This window comes from Larus michahellis, chromosome 9, assembly GCF_964199755.1.
Source record: "Larus michahellis chromosome 9, bLarMic1.1, whole genome shotgun sequence".
Taxonomy (NCBI): domain Eukaryota; kingdom Metazoa; phylum Chordata; class Aves; order Charadriiformes; family Laridae; genus Larus; species Larus michahellis.
Genome location: NC_133904.1, coordinates 9,376,861 through 9,399,230, shown reverse-complemented (window position 1 = coordinate 9,399,230; position 22,370 = coordinate 9,376,861). Strand labels below are relative to the sequence as shown.

The window sequence follows — 22,370 nt, the reverse complement described above, 5'->3', positions numbered from 1 at the left end:
TTCCAGGCTAAAAAGACCCAAATCCCTCAGCCTTTCTTCATAAGAGAGGTGTTCCAGTCCCCTAATCATCTCGGTAGCCCTTTGCTGTCCCCTCTCCAGCAGTTCCCTGTCCTTCTCTAGACGTTTGAGAAGGCTTCCATAGACAGACGCTGCATGACTCCCCAGAAAAACTACACTAATGCTGCCTCCACAGCCAGTACAAATTTCCCTTCATACCTAACCTGAACCCACTACTTTGCTCCACCGGGGACACTGAGATCTATTTAGTGTCCCTACACCTGTTTTGCACACAAACACAGAGCTTGTAAATCCCTCCAGACAAACCATACCTTTTGCTGGCGGGCTCTTCCATCTCCCAGAGATCCAGCAAGGTCCAGTGACTGGAAGCTGGAACGTGACCTATTCGGATTAGAAACAGTGCAAATTCAAACAGCACAGGTTTATATATTTATATATGTGTATATATATACATTTATATATTATAACAACTGGGACAATTTACCACAGGCTGTGCTGGCAGCTATGATGGGCAGTTTAAAATTAGGATACCGGATGTTTTTAAATGATCACTGTGTTTCAAAAAGGAATTAATTCAGAAACATCCTTTACCTAGTGTTTACCCCGCATTACTATGCTATATTATCCTATAATTGCTTGTTAGGTCAGGATTGCAACCTGGCAGGTTCCTCTTCCCTGCCTAATTAGTGTTTCTTCCTCATTGCTCAGCGCGGGACTTGGTTTTTTTCCCCCTACAGATCTCCGTCTCCTGCGCACACCCCCTCACCACGGACACCCATTCCCTCTCCCGCCAACGACGATCCAGCCCTCCACATGCAGAAGAGCTGCCGTTCGCCCAAGCGGGCTGACGCCACGTTTCTAACAAAACGAGCTGCTCAGCCTGACACGCTCGAGGCGGCCAGAGGGTTTCACACTTGGCAGCCCGGGCCAATTTGCCATTCAGATACTGTACATTTCCCTCCTGCCTAATCGGCAGCCCTGCAGTGACATGAGTCATTCGCCTTCCCCTCCTCTTAAGGCATGGACTTTCCTGGGGCTGAGCCAACCCATGGCACTGCACAGAGGTGTCCACGTGAAGACCTGGCTCTTGCGATGACAAATCCTCCCCTACTGCACGTCCAGTCTGCTGTGCTAAATCCCAGCCCCGGCACTTGGCTTAGGTAGGGTGCGAGTTCTTTATAGCATGAGCCCTGTCTGTCTTCAGCTGTGTAAAATGCCTGTAAATCCATGGGGCGATAGCCAAAACACAGCATCGCCCTAAGTCAGCATGCAAATCTCTTATCTCTCAAGCACCCTCAGCTAGGCTCAGCCAGCTTCCTCCTGTATTTTGGCCTCGAAAACACGGCTCATTTCTCATCCCAGCTAATGGCCCTGCTCTTGCAAAATCAGGTACGAAGGGCAGCTGAACCGGGAGCCCCTTGCCCTGTGAGTGACCACACACGAATATTGTACCAGGTCCTCAATAGAGCAGGAGCAGAAACACTGGACAAACTGCAAGGGGTTTGCAGAAACTCAAAATTAAACTAGACTGAGATGTCTCACACAATGCATTAGGGGAGATTAAAAGAGTTAATCTGCATAGCTTGGCTGAACAGCACAACTCGACAGCTATAGCCTGGACTCAAAGGAAGATGAGAAACTGTACCCTGGTACAGGGAACTGGCATTAGAGGTAATGAAGCGACACTAGTTTGGACAACGAGAGCTATTTGAGCAATTAGGAATGGGATGCGGTGCCTGGTTCACCTATATGTAGACACAAATTTGTAGAGCAGGGGAGGAGCATGACTTTGTGCTGCCCCCAGACCCAAGTATACCCCTACTTCCAGAGCAAACAGAGCAAACACTTGCTGGGACTGCCTTGCCCTAGGCACCACCGCACATCCCACAGTGTCTTGTGGGGACATTATTTGTCCCAGATAGGACACAGAGGTCTTTGCAGATTCCTCCTTAGGATAGCTTCAAGTTATACATGGTGGGGCACTATGAGATGTGTGGGTTGTTGCATTAAGGCTGGCAACACGGGTGCACAGAGTGCAGCTCTCAGAACACACAACAATTCAGCTCTTCTGAGGACCACGCTCCTTCCAACAGCACAGACGTGACTTAAACCAAACAGCCCCAACCTCTGCTGACCCTCAGAAGTGGGGGAATCTTATCAGATCAGCCTCTGATTTCCTCTGCTTCCACAGCACAATCAAGTATGCAAAGAAGTAAGATGACATTTTGCTTCTTGCAGAGAGCAGCAGATAATTTACTGAGATTAAAGAAACAGCCTCCTCTCCCACAGAAACCATCTCCGCATGGCTGGGCAGTAACCTGGCTCCGCTGGAACAATGCTGCTCGAGCGCCTCTCTGTGGATCTCAGCTCTTTTTCTTCCCTCTACAATCCTCAATCCACTCACTGATTTTTTAATTTTATTTTAGTTTTTTAAAATACAGAGCCAAATCGCTCCTATTATACCCGGGTAGCACCTCTGAGTGCACTGAACTTGGCACTGAGCTAGGAGTTGGCCCAGCCAGAACTCTTACAGTATCATCTTTTGATGGTGATATTTATGATACCTCTGAAGGCCTTTCTATAGTTTCCAGCAGCAGAATAACTCGAATTGGCTCAGACCTACAGCTCATGGAGTGACCAGGAATGGAAGAATAGCTAGTAAAGGCACCATCTTTGGAATTAGCAATCAGGTGTCTCTGGTCCGCTCCAGACCATGCTGTGGAGCTCAGCACACAGCTCCATCACAAACATACATGTCAACACACTGATCACACCAATTTTTCTGTATCACTTCAAAGAAGCAGGAAACAAATGGTCCCCTGCTGAAGTCATGAGTAAAAACAAAGGCTCTTCATCAGCCTCCTGCAGCTGCTTGTTGTTTTCCTTTCTCTGCGGAGCCTGCCAGCTCCTAGTTATCTTGGCCAAGCACATGATTAGGGTTTCAGAGCAAATTCAATCTGCAAACAAACAAGCACATCTTGAGATGAATACACACAAACTGGTGGATGCACAGTATGTCTGGCTGTTTAGGAGATCCTGTCCTGCCTCTTCTTCTGATGCTAGGCCAGCCCTGCTCCTCTTCTGGATGGGATGCAGATGGGGTAGGATAACGGGCACAGATCCCCTAGCCCTCTACATTTGCGCAAATAGCAAGAACTAGACCCAGTGCTGTTTGAGGGGCCACGTATTAGTAGTGCTGGCTCTCTGCAGCGTGGGAAGCAATGCGGGAATAGAAATTCCTGCCCTGAGTAATCCCCTGTGCCCAGTTACGGCAGAAGGCCCATTGTTTCTTAACTTAATGACAGAGACAAAATAATTAAGTTGTTACTGCCACCACAGCAAGAGCAGAAGAAAGGATCAAGGATCATTCCTTGTTCACTTCAGTGCTGAACCAGGTGGCTCAGTTTAAACAGGCATTGAAGGTGGTTTGAGCTAACCCGCTTGACTTTGCCCTGAAGCAGATGGCAAGTGCTCACACAACCCAGTATCAATATCCGTAACAATCAGATGAGCTGTGAAGCTGTAATCTGCGGCAGATGGAAAATGACAGCACAAAAGGCTTTAACTATGGCCCTCAAAGCCCTTCACAAAGGTAGCAAACAGGAAGGTTTAATTCAAATAGCTTGTCCTTCTCCAGAGCAAAACCAGGCACCTGAAACTGTGAAACAAGTGAAATGCTTCTCCCCCGTCCTACCTCCACCACAGGCTGGTTGACTTTATTACCAGAGGATAAACTGAGAACTCTCATGAAAACTCAATCCAAACTGAGACAACTTGCTATGAAAAACTGAAACGGGACCACGGTATGGGAGCATCTACATAGTTCAGTCTGTGCTGAACCCCTGGCACCCTGCATCGACGCTTTACTGAACTTTTGGGGGAGTCATTAGTGGGAGACCTGCAAAAAAATACAGCTCACTCATGCACACAGATTGGAGTGGTTGCTGGCAGATTTGTCAGATTCTTTGTGGATTAGGCAGTCATCTTGGAAGCACAATCAGTTGTAAAAAGACTGAGGCTTTCTCATGGTTTTTATGCTCAAGAAAGCACGTGTTTGCTATGCTCGAGACCGGATGGTTTGCATCACCTCTCCTAAAGCCCCTCAGGTTCCAGAGGGCCCCTGACTGAAGAGCAACAAAGATGCCCAGTTCAAAATGCAGGTAGGCTCTCAGCCCCCAGCTGCGCAGTCAAACTCTGCAGCTAACGTCTAGATACTGCCAGTATCCCACAGGACAACAGTCCTGAAAATACTGGCTAGTGAAAGGCTGACCAGAGAGCCTGTGTAGTTTTTTGCCCCCTCTGTCAAGTATACAGGGCAAGCTACTAACTTCATACACTCCTGGAGTGAGAAACAAATACATAGGTGCTTGGCCTTGCATTGCCCCTGCTAGTTCTTCGTTCTGTGTTGCCTTTAGGAGGGATGCTTCAGCCTTTTATGGCCTTTGACCAACATGCTGGCCATGCCCCTGGCCTGTCTTTGGCTCAACACAGCCCTGACTTCTCTGAGCCCCCCAGCTTCTGTCCTGCTCCTCAGCGACATCAGTTCTTGGCTCTAATACCAGTTCCAGCCTGACCTTAACCCAGAGAGCTTGTCTGCGCATTTCCAGGCTGCAATTCCTAAGCAGTCTCATCCCAAAGCTGCCTGCTTTGAAGTCAAAAGAAACAATTAGACGGCAGAACAGCCTAGGTCATACCCGACACACTCTGCAGTCTCACTGCTGCTTGGCCCTGCTGCTCTCTGGGGGGTGCCACCTTCAGGGCTGATTTGCTGCCTTTTGCTAAGCACAAGGATGCTGCTGCCTGCCCATCTGGGTCAGAGCAGAAGATGAAACACACTGATAAGCCCCAGCAACAGAAGGACACAACATCAGAGCCTGATAAAACGCCAGTCTTGTGAAGAGTAAGAGACATTTAGTGGAGAAAAGGCTTTATTAAGGAGGGACATTGTAACATACTATATTGCTTTGACACTCCAGCTCTCTGGGGGGACCCAGAGATCCAGCACAAATACTTAGCTGAACCACACAGGTGTTGGGCCTGACACCTCGGTGAGAGGCCTTTCCTACCTCAGGACTCTTCCATCAGCAGTGTTTGTCTCTGATGAGGAGGGGCTGAACCCTGCTGGGACAGGCTGAGGGTTAGGCAAGGAGAGAGGCAGGGCACAGACCTTGCAGCTGAGCAGTGGCCGGCAAGCAGCTATTTCAGATGACAAATTGCCCCAGGCTGGAAAGCAGCAGGATGGATTTGAATAGAGTTGCTGTCAAAATATCAGTGCTGGATCATGGGTCTGCAGGACCATGATAGCGCAGAGCCTGGCCCTCAGAATGCAAGGCTGACTATGGCTTCTTCTGTCCCTTCCCTTTCTGTCTCTCCTTGTCCATGGCAGCTGCTTGTGCCTGCAGCCGACTCCAGTACTCTGGCAACTGCTCCCTGAGTCCCAGCAGGCTCTGCTGCCTAACGAGGGAAGAAACGGGCGGTTAAAACAGTCCCCACCATTACCCCAGTGCTCAGACAACCCTAGCCTGGTTCCCCCAAGGGTCCCTGGGGCTCACTACAAATTAAGCAGTTCAGACTTCTTGGGTTCGAAAAACCCCAGTGATTCCCTCAGGCCACTCAGCGCTCAAGTTTACTGCTCTTGACAGCAGTGACCTCCATATTTCTCTTTGCCCGTTAGCCTCTGTGGACACAGGTCTCACTGCTCTGCGCTGGCTTGAGCTCTCAGTACCCAGGGAGCGAGATATCCCTGGAGGGGATGTCACCCCAGTTTTTCTTGTATAAGGCAGACGAGAGTCTCCTCTCCAGGCTTATGAGAAAGAGGGACAGAACTGGTGGCTGGCAGCATAGGATGAAACTTTTCTGCATTTAACTAGCCAGGTGACACCACGGGATTCACCCTGTAGACGAAGGAAGGCTACCAGGTAACATGTGCTGTAAGGTCATACCTGTACCCACCTGTTCCATTTCAAATTGGAGAATTAAGGCATAGTGAAAAGAACAAATAGAGTATCATTGCCACTATTTGGCTCCAGGTTCCCAAAAGAATTCAAGGAAAAGGCCACGCAATAAGAGATGTCACAATGCCATCTAGTGACGGCATGGACTCAGTGCATCACGTAAACTGACTACAACCTCGGCCTGAGCGTGTTGGGGATCTTCTCAAATCGAGAGACCTCCAACACAAATCGCGTTTAAATATCAAATGAATCTAGGAATGGAGGGGAGGAGCAAGGGACAAAGAGATCCCCGTTCTGCCTGGCTATGGGGTCAAAAGAAAGAAGTAGACACTTAAGTGAGGATTATATTCCCTGACAAGCTTTCACAATCTATGTTACACAATGACAAGCCTGCCCCAGGCATCCTGACTCACAGTTGTTAAGGTGTTCTAGGAAGGACAGAAGGGAGAGGAGGAAGGGTTCTGGGTGGCTGCCAGGAATTCACCTACCTGAACCTTACCCAGAGATAAATCTTCCACAGTGCCCTGAAGAACCCAAAAGCTCCAGGGTGAGACCTTGCATGGAGCTGAGCAACACCACAGCTTACAATAACGCAGGTGCACTTACCTATCAGGCAGAAGGAGAACCTTACCTATCACGTAAGAACATGTTACATCTCTCAATCCATGGCAGGTTCTGCAAGGATTTGAGAGGCAAATCTGGCTCCTTTGGGAAAGCCTCCTTCAGTGGGTAGGAGTTGAAGTCAAAAATGAAGATGGTGCTGTCACTGGGTCTGCTCTGCGTTAATGCATCTGCCTGCTGCTGCTTATCTCCTAGACAGAAACAATTGCATCAGGAGTCATCCAATAAGAACTACCAAGGATCAGTGCACAGCTAAATGCACCCAGTGACTATGTAACTAAGACCACCACTCCAAGGCGCTACCCACCTCGAAGCAGCAGGCACCAATTCACACCATCCACTGTGAACACTGGCTGCCAGGGAGACGCTACAGCATGAGAAGGTGGAATACTGAAGCAGTAAACAATCTGTGATGTGGCTGTGTTCATCAGGGACACTGTGCCATCCCAGGAGAAGACCAGGGCCTGAAACAGCAAGTTGACACTTAGAAATGGATGTCAGAGAGGTGAAAAGTATTTCCTGGAAAGGACATGGAATGACATTCAGGACCTCACATCCCCAACCACGATGCCGTTTTCTTTGACTGCCCAGTAGTCGTAGGGCCACAGCAGATCAAGAACAGGCTGTGCAGGGAATTTGCACTGGAATTGCTGCAGGTTGGGACTGGGAAGGAGCAGCAGTGCAGGTTAGAACTGAACTAGATTCAGCCTTCTGCATGGCTGGCCCTGGAGAGCAGCTTTTCATCTTTTTTTCTCCCCATGCCTGAAAACTTTCTGAGGCTACCTGAAAAGTCTGGCTGGATTTGTGCTCGCAACTTCTCCTCGCCATGGTGCCCTCTCATATTTGACCCTGATGCCTTAAGCTTTGTGTCTGGACCCTCTCATCTTTGCTGATGGACCTGTCCATATGCAGAGGGCCTCCAGAACCTCCCACCTCATCGGTCATTAGAGGATATGGGTACAAGTGGATATTGAGTAAGATCATAGAAGAGAAATCTTTTGGGAGTTACTAGCTACATACAGACCTGTGACCGGTGCAGGAAGTCCCAACGCTAAAAATAGTTGGAGGCTGGGAAAGGATGTGAAGGCAGTACCATATCTGATTGCCCTGTTCTTTATCTTCTAGACACCCAGATACAGCCATTACTGGAAATAGAATCCTAGGCCAGAGGGACCTGTGTTCTCACCCAGTTCTTAAGAGAGCTTGCAGTAATACTCACTGCACTGGGGAATGCCAGGACAGGCACCATGGCGCTGATGGCAAGATTTGGATCTTCAGGCCTGTAAAACAAACTCAGGCTCATGTTACTGTTCCATGCACTTGGCCCATACTGAGAAGCTGTGATAATGACAATGGTGGTTTGTGGCACATGGGCTGGCATAAAGTTCCAGCCCAGCCCTCTCCCTGTGGAGACAAAGCTTGCCTCCTCCAGGCAGGAACCCCTGAGGCCCGTCCCTGTGCATACCTGCCTAGGAACTATATTGGAGATACAAATTCCCTGCCTGCCAGGGAGACATGAAACCATAGTCTTCAGAGCAGCAGCTTCCCCAAAGCTGACCCTTCTCAAACCAAGGGGATAAGTGAATATAAAATTGATAGAAAGATGGCAAGAAATGCTTATTATGGCTTATAGGGGGAAGTTATTCTGGCAAGGGCAGAAGAGAGGAGAAATAGTTTCCCTGGGTACCTGGCAGTAACCCAGCTAGTTGAATGTCAGCCCTGTAGCAGTGCTATAAGCACCTGTGTTCTAATGCACAGAAGAACCCAGAAACACCCCTAATTCTGGCATAACCATTGGATTTTAGCCCTGGAACTGACTCCCAGCAAAACCGCACTTGCTACTGACAGCAGCGTGGCAGAGCCACCTGGGTAAAAGCAGTAGAAAGTTCTCTACCCTACAGAAATCTGGGGCTCCCTGCTGGACCCGACCACTATACCACATGGTTGCTTTGGCTGGAGTGAGGTCTATCAGAGTCTACCTCACCTGTCTGCCAGGAGCGTGACACTGGACTTCCCGGCCCCGGGTGCTTTCACCAAATAGAAAGAGCTGTCTGTACATAGCACTAGAAGCTGCACGATGGGACAGGCAGGATCTGTACCAGGGCAAGGTGTCTCATCGCTGGCACCTGCAGAACTCTGCAGGAAGTGGATACTACGGATAAGACGTTCCTCTAGAATGGCAGTCACAGACAGTGGGTATCCTGGGGAAGCCATCGAAAAAAAAAAAAACAGACAGCTGTTTAGGAAGAAAAAGGAACTGGCAATTTATCCAAGGAATGCTTAGCTTGGACTCTGGCCTGCTCAGGGGCAGCAGCCACCAGAACAATCCTGATGGCAGAAGATTCTTCTGCCAGGAGAATCCCTGCCTCATGGCAGGATGATACTAGCACTGATGGCAGCCTGTACTGTGATGCCACAACAGCCTCAAAGATGACTTGAGGGTGCAGTGGCAAAGCCGGGACTGTCTCGTAGCCTCAGGGCAAGAGAGGCATCAGTCCTCGCTGCAGCAGTTCAGAGCCCCTGCATTCCTGTGGATGGGAGTGGTTCTGCCAGGGCTAAGGCAGTCACGCTGCACTGGCAACTTCTGGCCAAGCATCCCATGAAGAAGCGAGTCCAAACTATTTTCAGATTTGCTTGTAAACTCACTGCCAGTCCCCTGTTCACACCAAGCTGGAGCCTCAAACTCCTAGGGAAGAGAGCAATTTATCCACTGTGATTCCAATACACAGTCCCAAAGGGCAAGCTCACCTAGGTGTTCATCCCAAATAGTTATTGTTGCATCTTCACATGCCAGTGCCAGGTACCTGGAGCAGGAGCTGACAGCCGAGCATGCAATTGGAGCTGCACATGGCCACACAACATCAGGTTTTGGATCAGAATCTAAACAGAAGGACATGAAGAGAGTTAACTGTAAGAAGGTGCAGAGCATTCTCTCTCATGGTACCAGCTTTCAGTTTCCCAATAAAGCATGCACCATTCTGGGGTCTCCTGCCAGAGCGGCTTCACTCAAAATACTGCCAGCCTGTGCAACATGGAGCCTTACAATCCAACCTAACCTACATGATAGGGGGCAGCTCTCCTCCCCATTCCTCATTTCCCTGAATCATGAAGATCTGGCTGAAAGACAGCGACTGGCCACTGAATACTCCCACTCCCCACAGAGCGCTCTGCTAGAGAAAGCAAGACTTTCTTACCCACTTGCTCCTTGAGCAGACGGTTAAGTAAGTAGAAGCAGAGATTGTGGCTTCCATCCCAGTGCACGCTGATGCCAGCTGGAACATCTGGTATAGAAAAGGAGACAACACAAGAGAAAAGGAGATTGGAGACAAAGAAAGGAACAATCCAGGACACCAAAATACCATTAGAAAGCTCTCATTAGGGTTCTCACGGTTTCCCTGATGGGACTTACAGAAACTGCTCACACAGAAACTAAACCACAACAAACTCTCCCCTTGACTGTTATTTTTATCTTGCCTATGTAGCCCCTCATCTTTTTTGGTGTTTTGGGAGTTTTTTTGTGTTTTGCCTTTTTTTTTTTTAACTATGGAGCTAAGTTTTTTTGACTCCATGCCAGTGACTAACTTATAAGTCTTAGGGATGACATTTTTATCCAGGCTTATGTCCCTGGAGATGGGATTTATATAGTGAACTGAAGCCAGAGCCATTGAGCTCTAACTGGAGCTCAATGTCATGCAACAACATGCTTCATAGGTTAACAGCTTTTTGCCCATTTGGATTACCTGGCTGCACTTTCATTTCAGGTCCCACCTGTAGGATCCGGCTAGGCAGGAGAAAATGAAAAGTAGCACGTCTGGGGGGGAAAAAAAAAAAAAAAAAAAAGGACTTAAGAATGTGAAAGGAAGGCCTTGATAAGTAGGCAGCACCACGACAAGACCTGGAATGGCTCTAACCCCCTGTCCTGAAGCCTTGGGATGAAGGCGGCAAAGCTAAGAAAGACAGAGACTTCTGTCTAGGCTGGAAAAGTGTCCTGTGTTGAATTCTCATGGACTGAAATCCTGGTCGGTTCTCCCACTCACCTGGGGATCTCCTCCTTGCTCTCTCTCTCGCCCTCGGCCTCCAGATACTCCCGGTAAGTGCTGCGGAAGATTGCTTCCTGCTGCTCCCACTGGGAGTCCTTGATTAGGTGATTGTACCCCAAGCCAAGCATGCTGCCATCATCCACTTTCTTCAAGGCATCCAAAGGGCTTTTAAAACTACTTCCTGGATTGGGAACACCAAGGGAAACAACACAGCCCTGTAGGAGCAGACACCATGGAGCGCTCAGAGGCACTTTGACCATCCCTTCTTCAGAGTGGCGTTATCTTGAGGAGGGACACACTGCATTGTTCTGGTAGAAGTATTTCAACACTAAGAATATATTCTGTGGGACTTTCCATATCACTAGCCCATTTTCCAGTATTTGAAGGCAGGGACTAAGGCAAGTAATCTGAGGACCCAGCTCACCTTGCCTTCCTGTGGCATTCTCCCTGACATTGTCCCAGCTCCCTCCCTATCCTCAGCATTTTCCTATGAATCCAGGACTCAGAATGGTGAGCGAGGAGTTCTGTCAGGTTGCTAGGATCTAGGAAACAACCTCCTCCCTCACAGACGACAAGCCAAGAGTATATGACACCCACTTCGACACACACTGAAGTATTTTGTGCTAGCAAAGATGACTTGTGAGACAGTCAGGTAAGAAGAAATTCCCAGTGCAGGATTACATGTAACTACAAAGACAGGTCAGGAGGGGACCAGGGAACACATTACTGAAACTTTCTGACCTGTTCTGTAGTCATAAGGGCCATGATTCCTTTGCTACCTGACGGAGGCTGCAGGTTACAAGTACAGAATCAGTCCTGACCTGTAATGGGTTTGGGTGGCTTCACTTGCAGCAGCAGCGCTGGGAGACTCAGCTTTCTATCAGCTTTGTTTGCAGGCACAGGAGACTCCTGCAACAGAAAAATGTCAGTCTGAGAACTGTGTTGTGCCCTACGCTGCTTATTTTTCACTGGTTCATGGGAATCAAATGCTTCCTGAAGTAAGCGTATGCAAAGGTTGCCTGACACTGCCTAGGAGATATGGGGTTTAGGCTCATTCTTCAGGCCAAAACACAGGGAAGTCACTACTTTCTTAACATTAAAAAGGATGTTTTGCCCAGACACCTCCTGTCTTTGTGCCCTACGTAATCTCTCTGAATTACTCCTGTTGCAGCATGGGCCTGGGTGAGGCCCAGCTAGGCTCAGAAAAAAAGAAAAAAGAAGCAGGACTAAAGGTTGCGGAGTGCTGCTGAATACAAGAAACAGATTTTACTTTAGAGAGCCCAGGACTGGAGGAGGTCACATACATGCTTGGCTAGGAATGGAAAATCCTAACAGGGGACAAGCACCAGCGTGTCACCACCACACCCCACACACATTGACACTTGGCTAAATAGAAAAGATCTGGCTAAATTATCAACCACATCTCAGAAGGAAGAGACAGGAACTTGGGTAGTTTACATGGGGGACATTTGCCCTGAAGACCGGGCTGAGAAGCAGCTTCCTCTCAAATGGCCAGGAAAATCTCTGCTGAAGGAGAAGGGAAGCGTTAGAACCAGATATCACAGAGGGTTAGCTGGAGGTGCTGGGCAGAAGGTGCTTGTGTGTTGAGAGATGAAATGTGGCAGAGTGAAAGCAATGCAGAAGATGGTTAAGCACTGACTCAGCATTTAAAATTCCCCATAACAGCTCAGGACATTCACTGAGGCCAGCTACAGTCTCTGCAGAATTGTCTCCATGCAGCTCCAGACTTTTCTGCCAAAGAACCGGAGGTGGCAGCGGTTAGTGCAAACAGGCAGAGACCGTGCCCTTCTCAGGCAGGTTCGGCTGTGACCCCACCAGCCACCCCTTGTAGTTAGCCTAAAACACAAACCCTGTTCAGGACCAGACTCCCAAGTGAGGTATCAAGCCCAATTCCCACTCTTTCACCTTCCCCCAGTAACATAAGGGAGAAACCCTGTGGGAATACCCTTATATAGGGCCCCCTCAGATGGGGCAATACTGCTGGGAAAGAAGCTGCCAGTTTCAGGGAGAGGCAGCAGGAATGCTAGCCCTAGGACCAAGGGAACCTCGTCGGAAAGCCTTTCTTGGGAGAGTAAACATGTCCCAATAACAAAAAGGCCTTGTGAAATGTGGGATGGGCAGCTGTAGAGACATATACTCCATCCCCCTGGGCTGACAGACTTGTTCAGCCTGTATCTTGCTGTCACTGTCTGCAGGAGCAAGGCTTGGGGAAAGACCTGTAGGCAAAAGGGTATAAGAAAAAATAGCACAGTGGGAGACAGAACTGGTTTGTACCACAGATGTCCAACTTGACCTCTTCTCCCTGCAAGCTTCTGCAGCTCCTGCCTTCTTTTCCATCTCCTTCAGCCAGGAATCCTTAGGCAATCTGTAGATCTCCAGCCAAGCTTTTGCGCTGTCTGCATTGGGAAACCACGTTGAGCAATTGGAAATGAGGAGAAAAGGTCTTTCAAGCAAGTAGCCTCTGTTATCTTATATCCTTAAAACAAGATTTGGATATTTTTTGAAATATAAAATCCCTGTGAACTCCATGCAGCCCACCTCTCCTCCCACTTAAGGCTTGACATGCTTGACTGAGACTGACGTCTCAGCCTCCAGCTCAAGTCCTCGAGGTCCCACATCCACTGAAGAAATTCTATGAACCGACTCAGTCAAAAAATTTGACCTGTAGCCTCTGAGGTAAAGTAGAAAGTGAGACGTGGTCTCACACCGGTTCTCTGCAGATGCTACATATCTCATTCTCAGCGTATGTCCAGGCAGATTCCACCAAACATGGGTCCAGAAAACCTGCTACCAGCAAATGTGCTGACGAAGGCAGCTGCCATGGAACAGAAGAATGTTGCAGCAAGGAGTTTCTTGTTGTGTTTTTAGACTGTCTCTATGCTGTCTAGCTTATGTCTGCAGAGAAAATTCTTCAGGTCTACGTATTTCCAGTGTAAAAAGTGAGCCATAGCAAACCAGAGGAAGAACTGAGATTGGTACTTCTGGGGAGGAGAGGAAAACCTGCTTTCACTGAGCCTCCTGGGAGCTGGGAACTGCCCTGACCAGTTCCAGACAGCTCACTTTTGGGATCAGCACTCATTCATACCAGGCCTTTTGGAGAGGATAGGGAGTGGCAGCAGCAGCTCTCTAAATTGAAGGAGGGACTGGCAGGGTTAGGAACAGGATCCCTGGGAACCCAGAACACTTGGAGCATTTTAAAAGCATTGCTGCTGGCCTTTCTGCTAGAACACAACAGCCATCACCCAACACACCATATTCCTGCACTTGCCTTGCAGCAGGACTCCTGCGTAATCACCTCCCGGGGAGAGCACCACCTCCACACTAGTATTTCGTTTGCTGATATCCTCCTGACAAAGGAAAACGGGCTGGCATCAAAGCAAGATCACAGATTCAGAGAGCTCCATAGACTTGCAGGGTGAAGGCCAGACAGATTGTTGGAAGAACAGGAATAAATATTGGGCAGCGCCCTTGGAGTGCTGCTGCCCATGACAGAAATTCCTGAGGGCAATTAGTACTCCTCATGATTGATTCCTTACCAACCTGTGCCCAGCCTCTATGGAATTAACTCAATACTTACTGTTTCATTTAGGATTTGAATGAGTAGGAAGCTTTCCTTGTGAAAGAAGAAGAGCCAGACAAGACCTGCAATAGAAATACAAAGAGGAGAAAAGCGAACAGATGGTAGCCACGCTCTTGAGAAATGGCTGTTACATGTGCAGGAGAGTGACAAGGACTACATTTTTTCCCGGGCTCAAGGAAGAATATCCCACTGCTTCCAGCTCTAAACTTTTGCTGGCTTCCTTATGCCAGCACCAGCAAACACTTGATTGTACATAGAGATGGATAAGCAAGTTTGAAGTGTGTCTCCACCAGAATTGATAGGTTTCAGATGAATCAACAAACTAACCTATTTATCACAGGGCTGTGCAATTACAGGTGCTGAAACAAAGCACAGGCAGGAGGTCATGCGTAGCAATGATTCTTTCTGCCTGGTTCAAGGTGTTCCTAAAATTTACTGCACTTCACTCTCAGCTCTTCACCAGCCTCTGCTGCTCCAGAGGGGACACCAAACCCACACCCTCTACTAATCACAAGGCCCTAGGGCCACTCTGTCACCCTGCAAGCTGTTATCTAACGCCCTCTTTGCAGGGCTTTCTAGGAAACCTGTCAGCCATTCTAATGTTCCTCCTGATGTAACGCTTTTCCATAATGCAGCTCCACAGCACAGCCATCCTCAGCTGGGTCAAAAGAATCCATGTCACACTAACCCATTTCATCCACAGCAAGCAGGATGTGGCACTCATGCCCCAAATCCGAAGCATGGATGGCACAAATCTCCGTCTTGACTGCGTCACAAGCACAGACTTCCTTACAGTCAGAGATCTTGAAGGCAGCCAGGCCCACGGACAGGCCAACAAAGATGTATTTTCCAGACACTGCAAGGCAATTGGCCCTTCCAGTTACCTACCAAGAAAGGGAAAAGATGAGTGTACTCAACCACTTCCCCAGTAGGAGGATACAGCAGCCATGCTAGGAATATACTCCCAGCCTGTCACCAACAGAAAATGCTGATTTATTTTACAAGGGAAATTTTTTTGCATGAACTTTCATCAAAAGAGCAGGGGAGGGGCCCTCATCTCTGTCACAGAGATTGTTCTGTGTTGAGAATGAGAAAGTTTGCTCCCACCTTTCCCCTTCTGATAAACAGAAGGGGCTTTAAAGGCCAAGAACTCAGTAGCACTCAGCCCTCCCACCGCTAATGCAAAGCTGCGATAGGATGCTGAGCTCCTCCGGGCAATCGCAGAACACCGGCATATCCTCCTGGATACCTCCATGTAACAATGGGGAAGGCAGCGCTGCCCTTCTGCTGGCAACACTCCCATAAGTGTATTCACCATAACACAGAGCTGAGTTTTCCCATTTATATGCTCCTGACTAATTACCTTCTCCTCGCCAAACAAGGGTGGAGCCAGCCTGAGAAGCAGAAGGTGAATTTAGGGCTGTTTAATATCTGCTTCTCTCTTTTCAGAGAGGTGTGATAGATGGGTGGGAAGAAGAACCTGTCAGACAAGCTTAGAAGGCGCAGCCTTTCTGAAGTGAATCAGTGAAATGGTGGTGGATTCTGAGGAAGGTGATGACCAGAAGAATGTAAAATCAACTGCATGGATATTCTCTAGAAAAACTGCTATGCTGATTAATGCTCTCTCTGCTATGAGGGGCTCTGTACCTGGAATTCAGCTGTAGGAAAGAATTTTGTGGGCTGGACCTTTAGTTTTTGCGCTTCTCGGAGCATCTCCCTTTTTTCAATGATTTCCATAGCATTCTCAAAAACCATCATCACCAGCTTGTTGACCATCCTGAAGGGCTGAGACAAAGCATCACGCTTTCGATCGGGATCCTGCAGGAAGAAATCTTCCTCGTCATTCTTTAGCCAGTCGTTTTCCGATGGTGGAGGAATATTCAGGGGATGCTTCTGGATATACGCAGCCATGGCTCTGCCCTCCCAGATGCAAAACACACCACAGATGCAGGAATCACGGTAGATGCAGAAGAACGAAGAATCGTGCAATATCTACTTTCATGAGGTAAGGGGGTGGGGTGGAGGGGGGGGGGGAAGAAAAAGATGGTTAACGATCTCTAAAAGGGAAGGGGGGTTCCTTTCAGTATAGATAGCCAGAGCAGACCTGTTCTGTATAACTCGTTTCTACTTGCTGTTACTCAGGGGTTTTGTCCTGCCCTGGGAATATCAGCCACACAGGAGCGGGGCGTCCTACAGAAAAAGGGTGCATAAAAGCTTTGCCACGAGTATAAGAATTATGACAAAGCATTTAAAAAATACTATCTTGTTCTTCATTAAACGGTTTATCTGGCCTGGGTAGAACCTCGACAGTTAATGTGGAAAGCAGGTGATTTCACTGGAAGTTACAAACTTCATTTCCAAGCCACCGGGTGCTTTATGATCTTCCCCCCCGCCTCGGCCCCCGGCGGGCCCGGGCTCACGGCGGGCACACCGCCGCCGCCGTCACCCCGCAGAGCGGCCTAACCTCGGAGCGGGAACCGGGAGCGAGAGGGACGGGGCCGGGAGCCGAGGGGCTGGGCCGGACGGCTCCAGATCCCGGAGCCGCTGCCGGCGGTTACGGAGGCCGCCGCGCCCGGGGGGGAGCCTTTATCGGTGACACCCGGCCCGCCGTTGCCGGTCGCCATGGCAACGGCGCGTCGCGAGGCGGCCCGGCCGGGAACGCGTCCCGGAGCGGAGGGTTCCGGGGCCGGGGCGGGGCGGGGCCCGGGCGGAGCGGGGCGGAGCGGCCGCGGCCCCCGCGCACCTCCCGCGGCTGCTGCCGCCGCACCGCCGCCGCCATGGAGAGTTTCGTGGACTTCACCAACCGCAGCCAGGGCCGCGACCAGCTGTTCCGGTGAGTGCGGAGGCCTGGGCGGCCGTCCCTCTTGGGGGAAGCCCTGGACCCAGCGCCCCTCAGGGTGATGGGGCCCAGGGCAGGCCCCGGCCGCTGCAGGGCCCCCGCCTCAGGTGGCAGTGCTGGCCGGTGTCCCCGGGCGAGCTCCAGCCCCGCTCCTGCCGTGCTGATTCCCCCGCTGGGCCAGCCCCACCTGGGCTTGTGGCCCCTTCCCCCGGCTATAACTCGCCCTGGTTCCGCGGGGTGACCTTCGGCTCGGGGGTACTCCCTGCCCCGCTGCTGCCCGCCCTGCGAATTGTCCATGTTTCACCTGTGTACCATTTTCCTCATTTTTTTCCATTCCAGAGCCACTCAGTACACATGCATGTTGCTTAGCTATTTAATAGAGCATAAGGCTGATAAAAAGAAGCTGGTAATGAAACTCAAGCAGTTGGAATCTAGCATGAGCTCTGGCCGGAAAAGTAAGTACCTGGTGTCTAGAGGGATAAGTCCTTCTTCACTTGCTCCTTCCAGCAAAACAGCTCCTGGCCTTGCATTTTCTGTAGTCAGCTTACCTTGAGCCATGAAAACTCTTTTAGTATATTCACAAAATTGTCAGTAGACCTCATCCCTGCCTTAGCTTGCCAGGCTAGGTAGGTCCAGGTAGACATTTATTACTTCCCCAGCCTCCTCTCTGATCAGGCAATCGGAATTATCGCTGGGAGAACTAGAGAAGTTAACAGTCAGCTGCTGCGGCAGAGATCAAGTTGTCATCTCTGTTCAAGGACAGACCACAGAGTTACGATGCGAGGCTCGCTTACTGCGCTCTCGTTAGTCCTTCCAGCTAATGGGCTGAGACAGCCTAGTGTTAAAGATCATCACCCCAATAAAATCATCTCTGAAGGACCATCCTTCGGTATGGCTTTTTATATCCTGCTTCGCATATTCATTTTCTTCCACATTTATACTCTGCTAAAGCATACACCCTTCTATGCTTTTCTCATAGTCTAACCGTTTGCATCGCTTTGTTCTGTGTCGCAGTTGGATCCATTATGGCTACGCTGTTGCTGTGGTTGTATTGCTTGCTTTCGGGTTGATCTTACACCTACTTATCCATTGCTCAGTCCTGGAACAACTGCAATGTATGAGGCAAATATTATAATTTAATGTGTTACCATTGACTTGTTTTATTATTTCAGTTAGCTCCAGACTATGGTAATTTCCAGCAGAGAGGCCAGCTGGTTTATCAGCATAGCCGTAATTCTCTTCCTTCTGCTAAACAAATCACTAATAGACGTCAGGCCTAAATTCAGGACTTTTGCAGTTCCACTAAGCTTGGGTGCTGCCAACATCTGTCACCGTGACAGTGCAGCAGCTTATGAAAAGTATTTTGCATAATATTGTATTAACATTCACAGGGCGGAACCTAAACTGTGCAGGGGATGAAATCTGGCTTTCCATATATTACAGCTTGAAATGGGATATGCTGTTCCTGTTTGCAGGGAACTATGTGTACCTCTGACAAATTCACAGCTGAGGAGGGACTTGGGTCTCAGTGTGGTCGGCACGTGAATCACCAGCTTTCATGGAGCTCAGGAAGGTTGTGGCTCATGGTTGCAGCAGGGTTAGCGCAGTAACATCTGTCCACAGAGTGAGGTGGAATCCAGTGCAGCGTACAGCTGAAATTGGAGGCTCTGTGTCACTTTTTTGCTGACACTGACTCGTTCAGAGCGGTTGGCGATACTGGTCCAGAGGGCAGCCAGGCGCAGGAATGGAGCAGCAGGAGAAGGCTGTGAGTCCTGGCTATTGACAAAATTTGTGTGTAGGGCCTGGGCTGCTGCAGGACAGAACTGAGATGTTTACACCCCTTTCCTCGCTAATGCTAGATTCTCACGCTGTGAGAAGAAAATGCTTAACCATACAAATGCCCAAAGCCCACTAAGTCTTTTAAAAGTGCATGTAGACAGTGACACGCCAAGTTGTCCCACCTAGGGCTGTGTCTCTGCGGTAAAGGCCAGGCCGTGCTAACCTTTGTGGGGTTTCTTGCAGTGTTCCGCCTGGGCAACATGGTACACGCCTTGGTAGCAGCCAGGAGAACTACGCAGCTGCCAGATGTGGTTCCTCGCTTCTGTCTTACAGCCTCCAACCTGACCCGTGCCCTCTACTTTGTCTGCGATGCGGTCCTGTGGTTGAAGAGCGTTGGGCTCCAACCTGACATCGATAAGCCAAAGTGGCGGAATTGGGCTACCAAGTGTTACTACTTTTCACTCCTGATGAATCTAGCCAGGGACTGGTATGAGATCTCCTGGAGGGTGGAACAAGCTGTACAGGAAGAAAAGACAAAAGAGAATTTCTTCTGGGACAAACACAATGAGGAACTAAACTGTGTGAAATGTGATGGTTTGCACAGTTTTCTCCTCCTACTGTTTCAGATACTGAAACGACATCCTCCTCTGCTGCTGGACTTGGTGAAGAATCTCTGTGATCTCTCAGGCCCTTTGGATACACTAGGGATCTACAAGACCAACCCGGGAGTGATTGGTTTCTGTGGCATCCTTTCCTCCCTGGTGGGGATCCTCACATTATCAAGCCCACATCTGAAGCTGAAACAATGACATAAAAGGAGTTGCATAGTATGCAGCGAGCCAACAGCTTTGATCCCCTGATAGGTTTTTATCCTCCGTATGGCACTTTCAAAATCAACATGTCTTGAGTAACCTCAGGATTAATTTTGCCCTCTGAATAAGTGAATCGTACCCCTTTGCCCTTCCCTGTGCCTTTACAGATGAGTTTGGTGCCATGACACAGTCCCTGATGGAGTGGAGGTGGGAGAAGGCAGGGAAATATTTCACAAACAGAAACAGGGCTTGGGACATGGCTGCTAGATAAGGAAATATTGATGTTCCAGTATTGTAATGCAGGGTTGTGAAATAGCTGCAGAGCCAACTGTAATACGTATATGACTCATAACTCATCGTGTTTACACTGGAAAGCTAGAATTCACCTATCAAAGGTTCCTACAGTTACATTTTCTATAGTAGGCTCAGACAAGATAGAAGCTGTGGTTAAAATGGCCTGACGTCAAGCGTGAGTGTTCTGATGGGTTTGGAGTGATGGATCCTGTTATCTGTAGGCAGTGGTTTGAATGCAGTGTGATGGGAACTGAAGGGTGGTATGATCTGGACTTCCGTTGATCTCTGTAGCGTGCACTGGTGACACTGGATCTGTAGTCTAGCGAGTGCCAACTTGTGTCCCGGGAAATCAGCACTTTCTTCTTTTCCTTTGATAATGTGAGCCAAGGACTGTTGACCACCAACTCTTGACTTCTCCAGAAGGCCATGCCTGAGAGTTTTGGTGAAGGACAGCATGTGGGAGAAGCTTGTCTGAGTGCTGATGACACTGTGATTTATAGGGAACTGAGGTTCCAAAGCTGTGAATCTGGAACCACTCACAAGCACTGAATTTCCCATTATACACGCACCTTAACTCCCAAACCCCCGTGATTCCAAGTGCAACAATTTGCCATTAATCATATTGTGATAAGGAGCTTGTTTTGCTGTTTTAATTTTGCATGAAAAATTCCAGTATAATGAGGAGCTTTGGAACCTGCAGTTAAGGAGAGAAGCCTGGCTCAGAGCTCGTTGAGTCAGAAAAACTGCAGGGGTGTGTTTCCAGTTGGGTAAGCTCCCGGAGGGAAGGGAATGGAGTGGGTCGTGATAATATCAGAATCCCCTTTGAGAAGAAAAGCTTATTACTGGATTTGTGCATTCATGGTTTACATTTGCCTATCTGGTCCTCCCTATCCTTCCCTCTCATGACCACAAGATTTTTTTTTGTGCGTTCCCGCGCTGGTTGAATGGGTTCTACCATTTGAAAATGCCTTACGTTTGCCCTGCAACTGCATTATTGTTTATCAGTTACCTCGCTGGGAATGATTGCTTGGCAGCCTTAAAGGAGAAATGCTGTGTCCGACTGTCTAACAGTTACATGGCATGCAGTCTTTGTTGATCCTGACTTTGCAGAGTACCAGTTGTGACACTGAGAAAAATTTGCACACTATATAGGAGATAAAATTATAATTTTTCTTCATCAGAGTTAGGCCTGTGTGTTTTGCTGCTTTCTGGTGCAAGGACTCCTTGTTTAATGTGTCAGGAGACGTGAACAGAGACTACTCTAACCTGGACCAAGGTACTCTCTTATTATTTCTGATGCTATCTGAAAACAGAAGTTAAAAGGTGCTGGTCTCTTTTATTAAAAGGAGAAGGCTGTGGAATTGAGTAGGCTGGTAAGGCAGTGCCCCATTTACCTTAAGTCATTGTGGTTGGAATTACTTCCAGTTTGAATCTGAAGTGTTAGCCTGCCAATGAGGTGTTTGAAAAAAGAGGTTGCTGAGCAGGATAATTAAGTGTGCTTGAAGACACAAACGTGGCCTGCAGCAGCTCTTCTTTTTAATATGGAAATTAATACCATTAAAAGTGGAGCATACCAGCAGTCCAGACCATAATGGAGCATTACAGATGGGATATGTTGTCTTCAAGGGCTTCCTCTCCTTTTTAACAATGGATTTTTTTTGTTTCTTTACTCCATTTGCCTTTGAGCTCCTGGCAGTGTGGGGCCCATCCCTCCCTAGTCCAGGTTTGATCATTATCCCTCTGTGTAGCGACCCCTGTAAGGACGGAAAAGGAGTCTTGATGATCTGGCAGCGGAGGTTTGACCACCTTTTGTCTACAGAATTTCATCTTCTTGCAAAAAAATGCATTTTGAGTTCCTCCCAGGGGAGCTCGTGGATACAAAATACTTCTTTCACTGGTTTGCAAACTGATTTCTCTTTTTTGCTGGTAGTTCGTAGGTAAAGGGAAATGGATTAACATAGTGATGTGGCCCCTGGGTAGCTACCCCTCCCTGCCGAGGGAGAAGGCTGGGTCTTTGCCTTGTGCCAGGCAAACACTGTGCAAAGCCGTGAGACAGGCTTTGATGTTTCTCCTGTAGGGACTGTCTTGGAGTAGCAAGTACGGACTTAACCTGGGAGGTAGGACAGTGAATTTTCAGCCTGGGACAGCCTTACTTGCCCCATTCTACATGACGTGGATTGGAGCATGCTGGAGTAACTCTTTACTGGGTGTTAAGCACTAACTACTTCCCTTCTGCTCCCCAGCTGGAGGCCAGCAATTTAATGTACCTTAATGTAATGTGACTGAAGCCATAGGATCATGGTCAAATGGAAAAAATCCTTTTAGTGCCTTTTTTTTTTGTATCGTGTTTTTAATACAGCAGTTGGAATAAGGACAGCTCTTTGAACACAAGCAATAAACTGAAATGAGCGT

General features: G+C 48.7%; 2 protein-coding genes across 2 annotated transcripts; one reads left to right on the top strand and one right to left on the bottom strand.

Annotated features, from left to right (window-relative positions):
- Positions 1–4,913: 4,913 nt before the first annotated feature.
- WDR93 (WD repeat domain 93) lies at positions 4,914–16,808 on the bottom strand. Its single transcript, XM_074600903.1, has 16 exons — positions 16,699–16,808; positions 15,882–16,226; positions 14,923–15,118; positions 14,232–14,296; positions 13,923–14,001; positions 12,929–13,050; positions 11,455–11,542; positions 10,631–10,814; positions 10,334–10,404; positions 9,788–9,874; positions 9,342–9,473; positions 8,578–8,794; positions 7,813–7,873; positions 6,901–7,057; positions 6,604–6,784; positions 4,914–5,472 (listed from the first exon to the last, which is right to left on the bottom strand). Exons 2-16 carry the CDS (start codon positions 16,143–16,145, stop codon positions 5,355–5,357), a joined length of 2,022 nt encoding a protein of 673 aa, XP_074457004.1. The 5' UTR covers positions 16,146–16,226; positions 16,699–16,808; the 3' UTR covers positions 4,914–5,354.
- A 113-nt stretch (positions 16,809–16,921) lies between these two features.
- On the top strand, positions 16,922–22,370 carry PEX11A (peroxisomal biogenesis factor 11 alpha). Its single transcript, XM_074600904.1, has 3 exons — positions 16,922–17,067; positions 17,413–17,528; positions 19,096–22,370. Exons 1-3 carry the CDS (start codon positions 17,012–17,014, stop codon positions 19,659–19,661), a joined length of 738 nt encoding a protein of 245 aa, XP_074457005.1. The 5' UTR covers positions 16,922–17,011; the 3' UTR covers positions 19,662–22,370.

Excerpts from the sequence above, each read along its gene's own strand:
- PEX11A (XM_074600904.1), top strand. The coding sequence starts at position 17,012 with ATGGAGAGTTTCGTGGACTTCACCAACCGCAGCCAGGGCCGCGACCAG. Across the intron at positions 17,068-17,412 it reads GGCCGCGACCAGCTGTTCCG|AGCCACTCAGTACACATGCA; the intron begins GTGAGTGCGGAG and ends TTTCCATTCCAG. Across the intron at positions 17,529-19,095 it reads CATGAGCTCTGGCCGGAAAA|TGTTCCGCCTGGGCAACATG; the intron begins GTAAGTACCTGG and ends GGTTTCTTGCAG.
- WDR93 (XM_074600903.1), bottom strand. The coding sequence starts at position 16,145 with ATGGCTGCGTATATCCAGAAGCATCCCCTGAATATTCCTCCACCATCG. Across the intron at positions 14,297-14,922 it reads GCTTGCTGTGGATGAAATGG|GTCTTGTCTGGCTCTTCTTC; the intron begins GTTAGTGTGACA and ends TTTCTATTGCAG. Across the intron at positions 6,785-6,900 it reads TTGGTGCCTGCTGCTTCGAG|GAGATAAGCAGCAGCAGGCA; the intron begins GTGGGTAGCGCC and ends GTTTCTGTCTAG.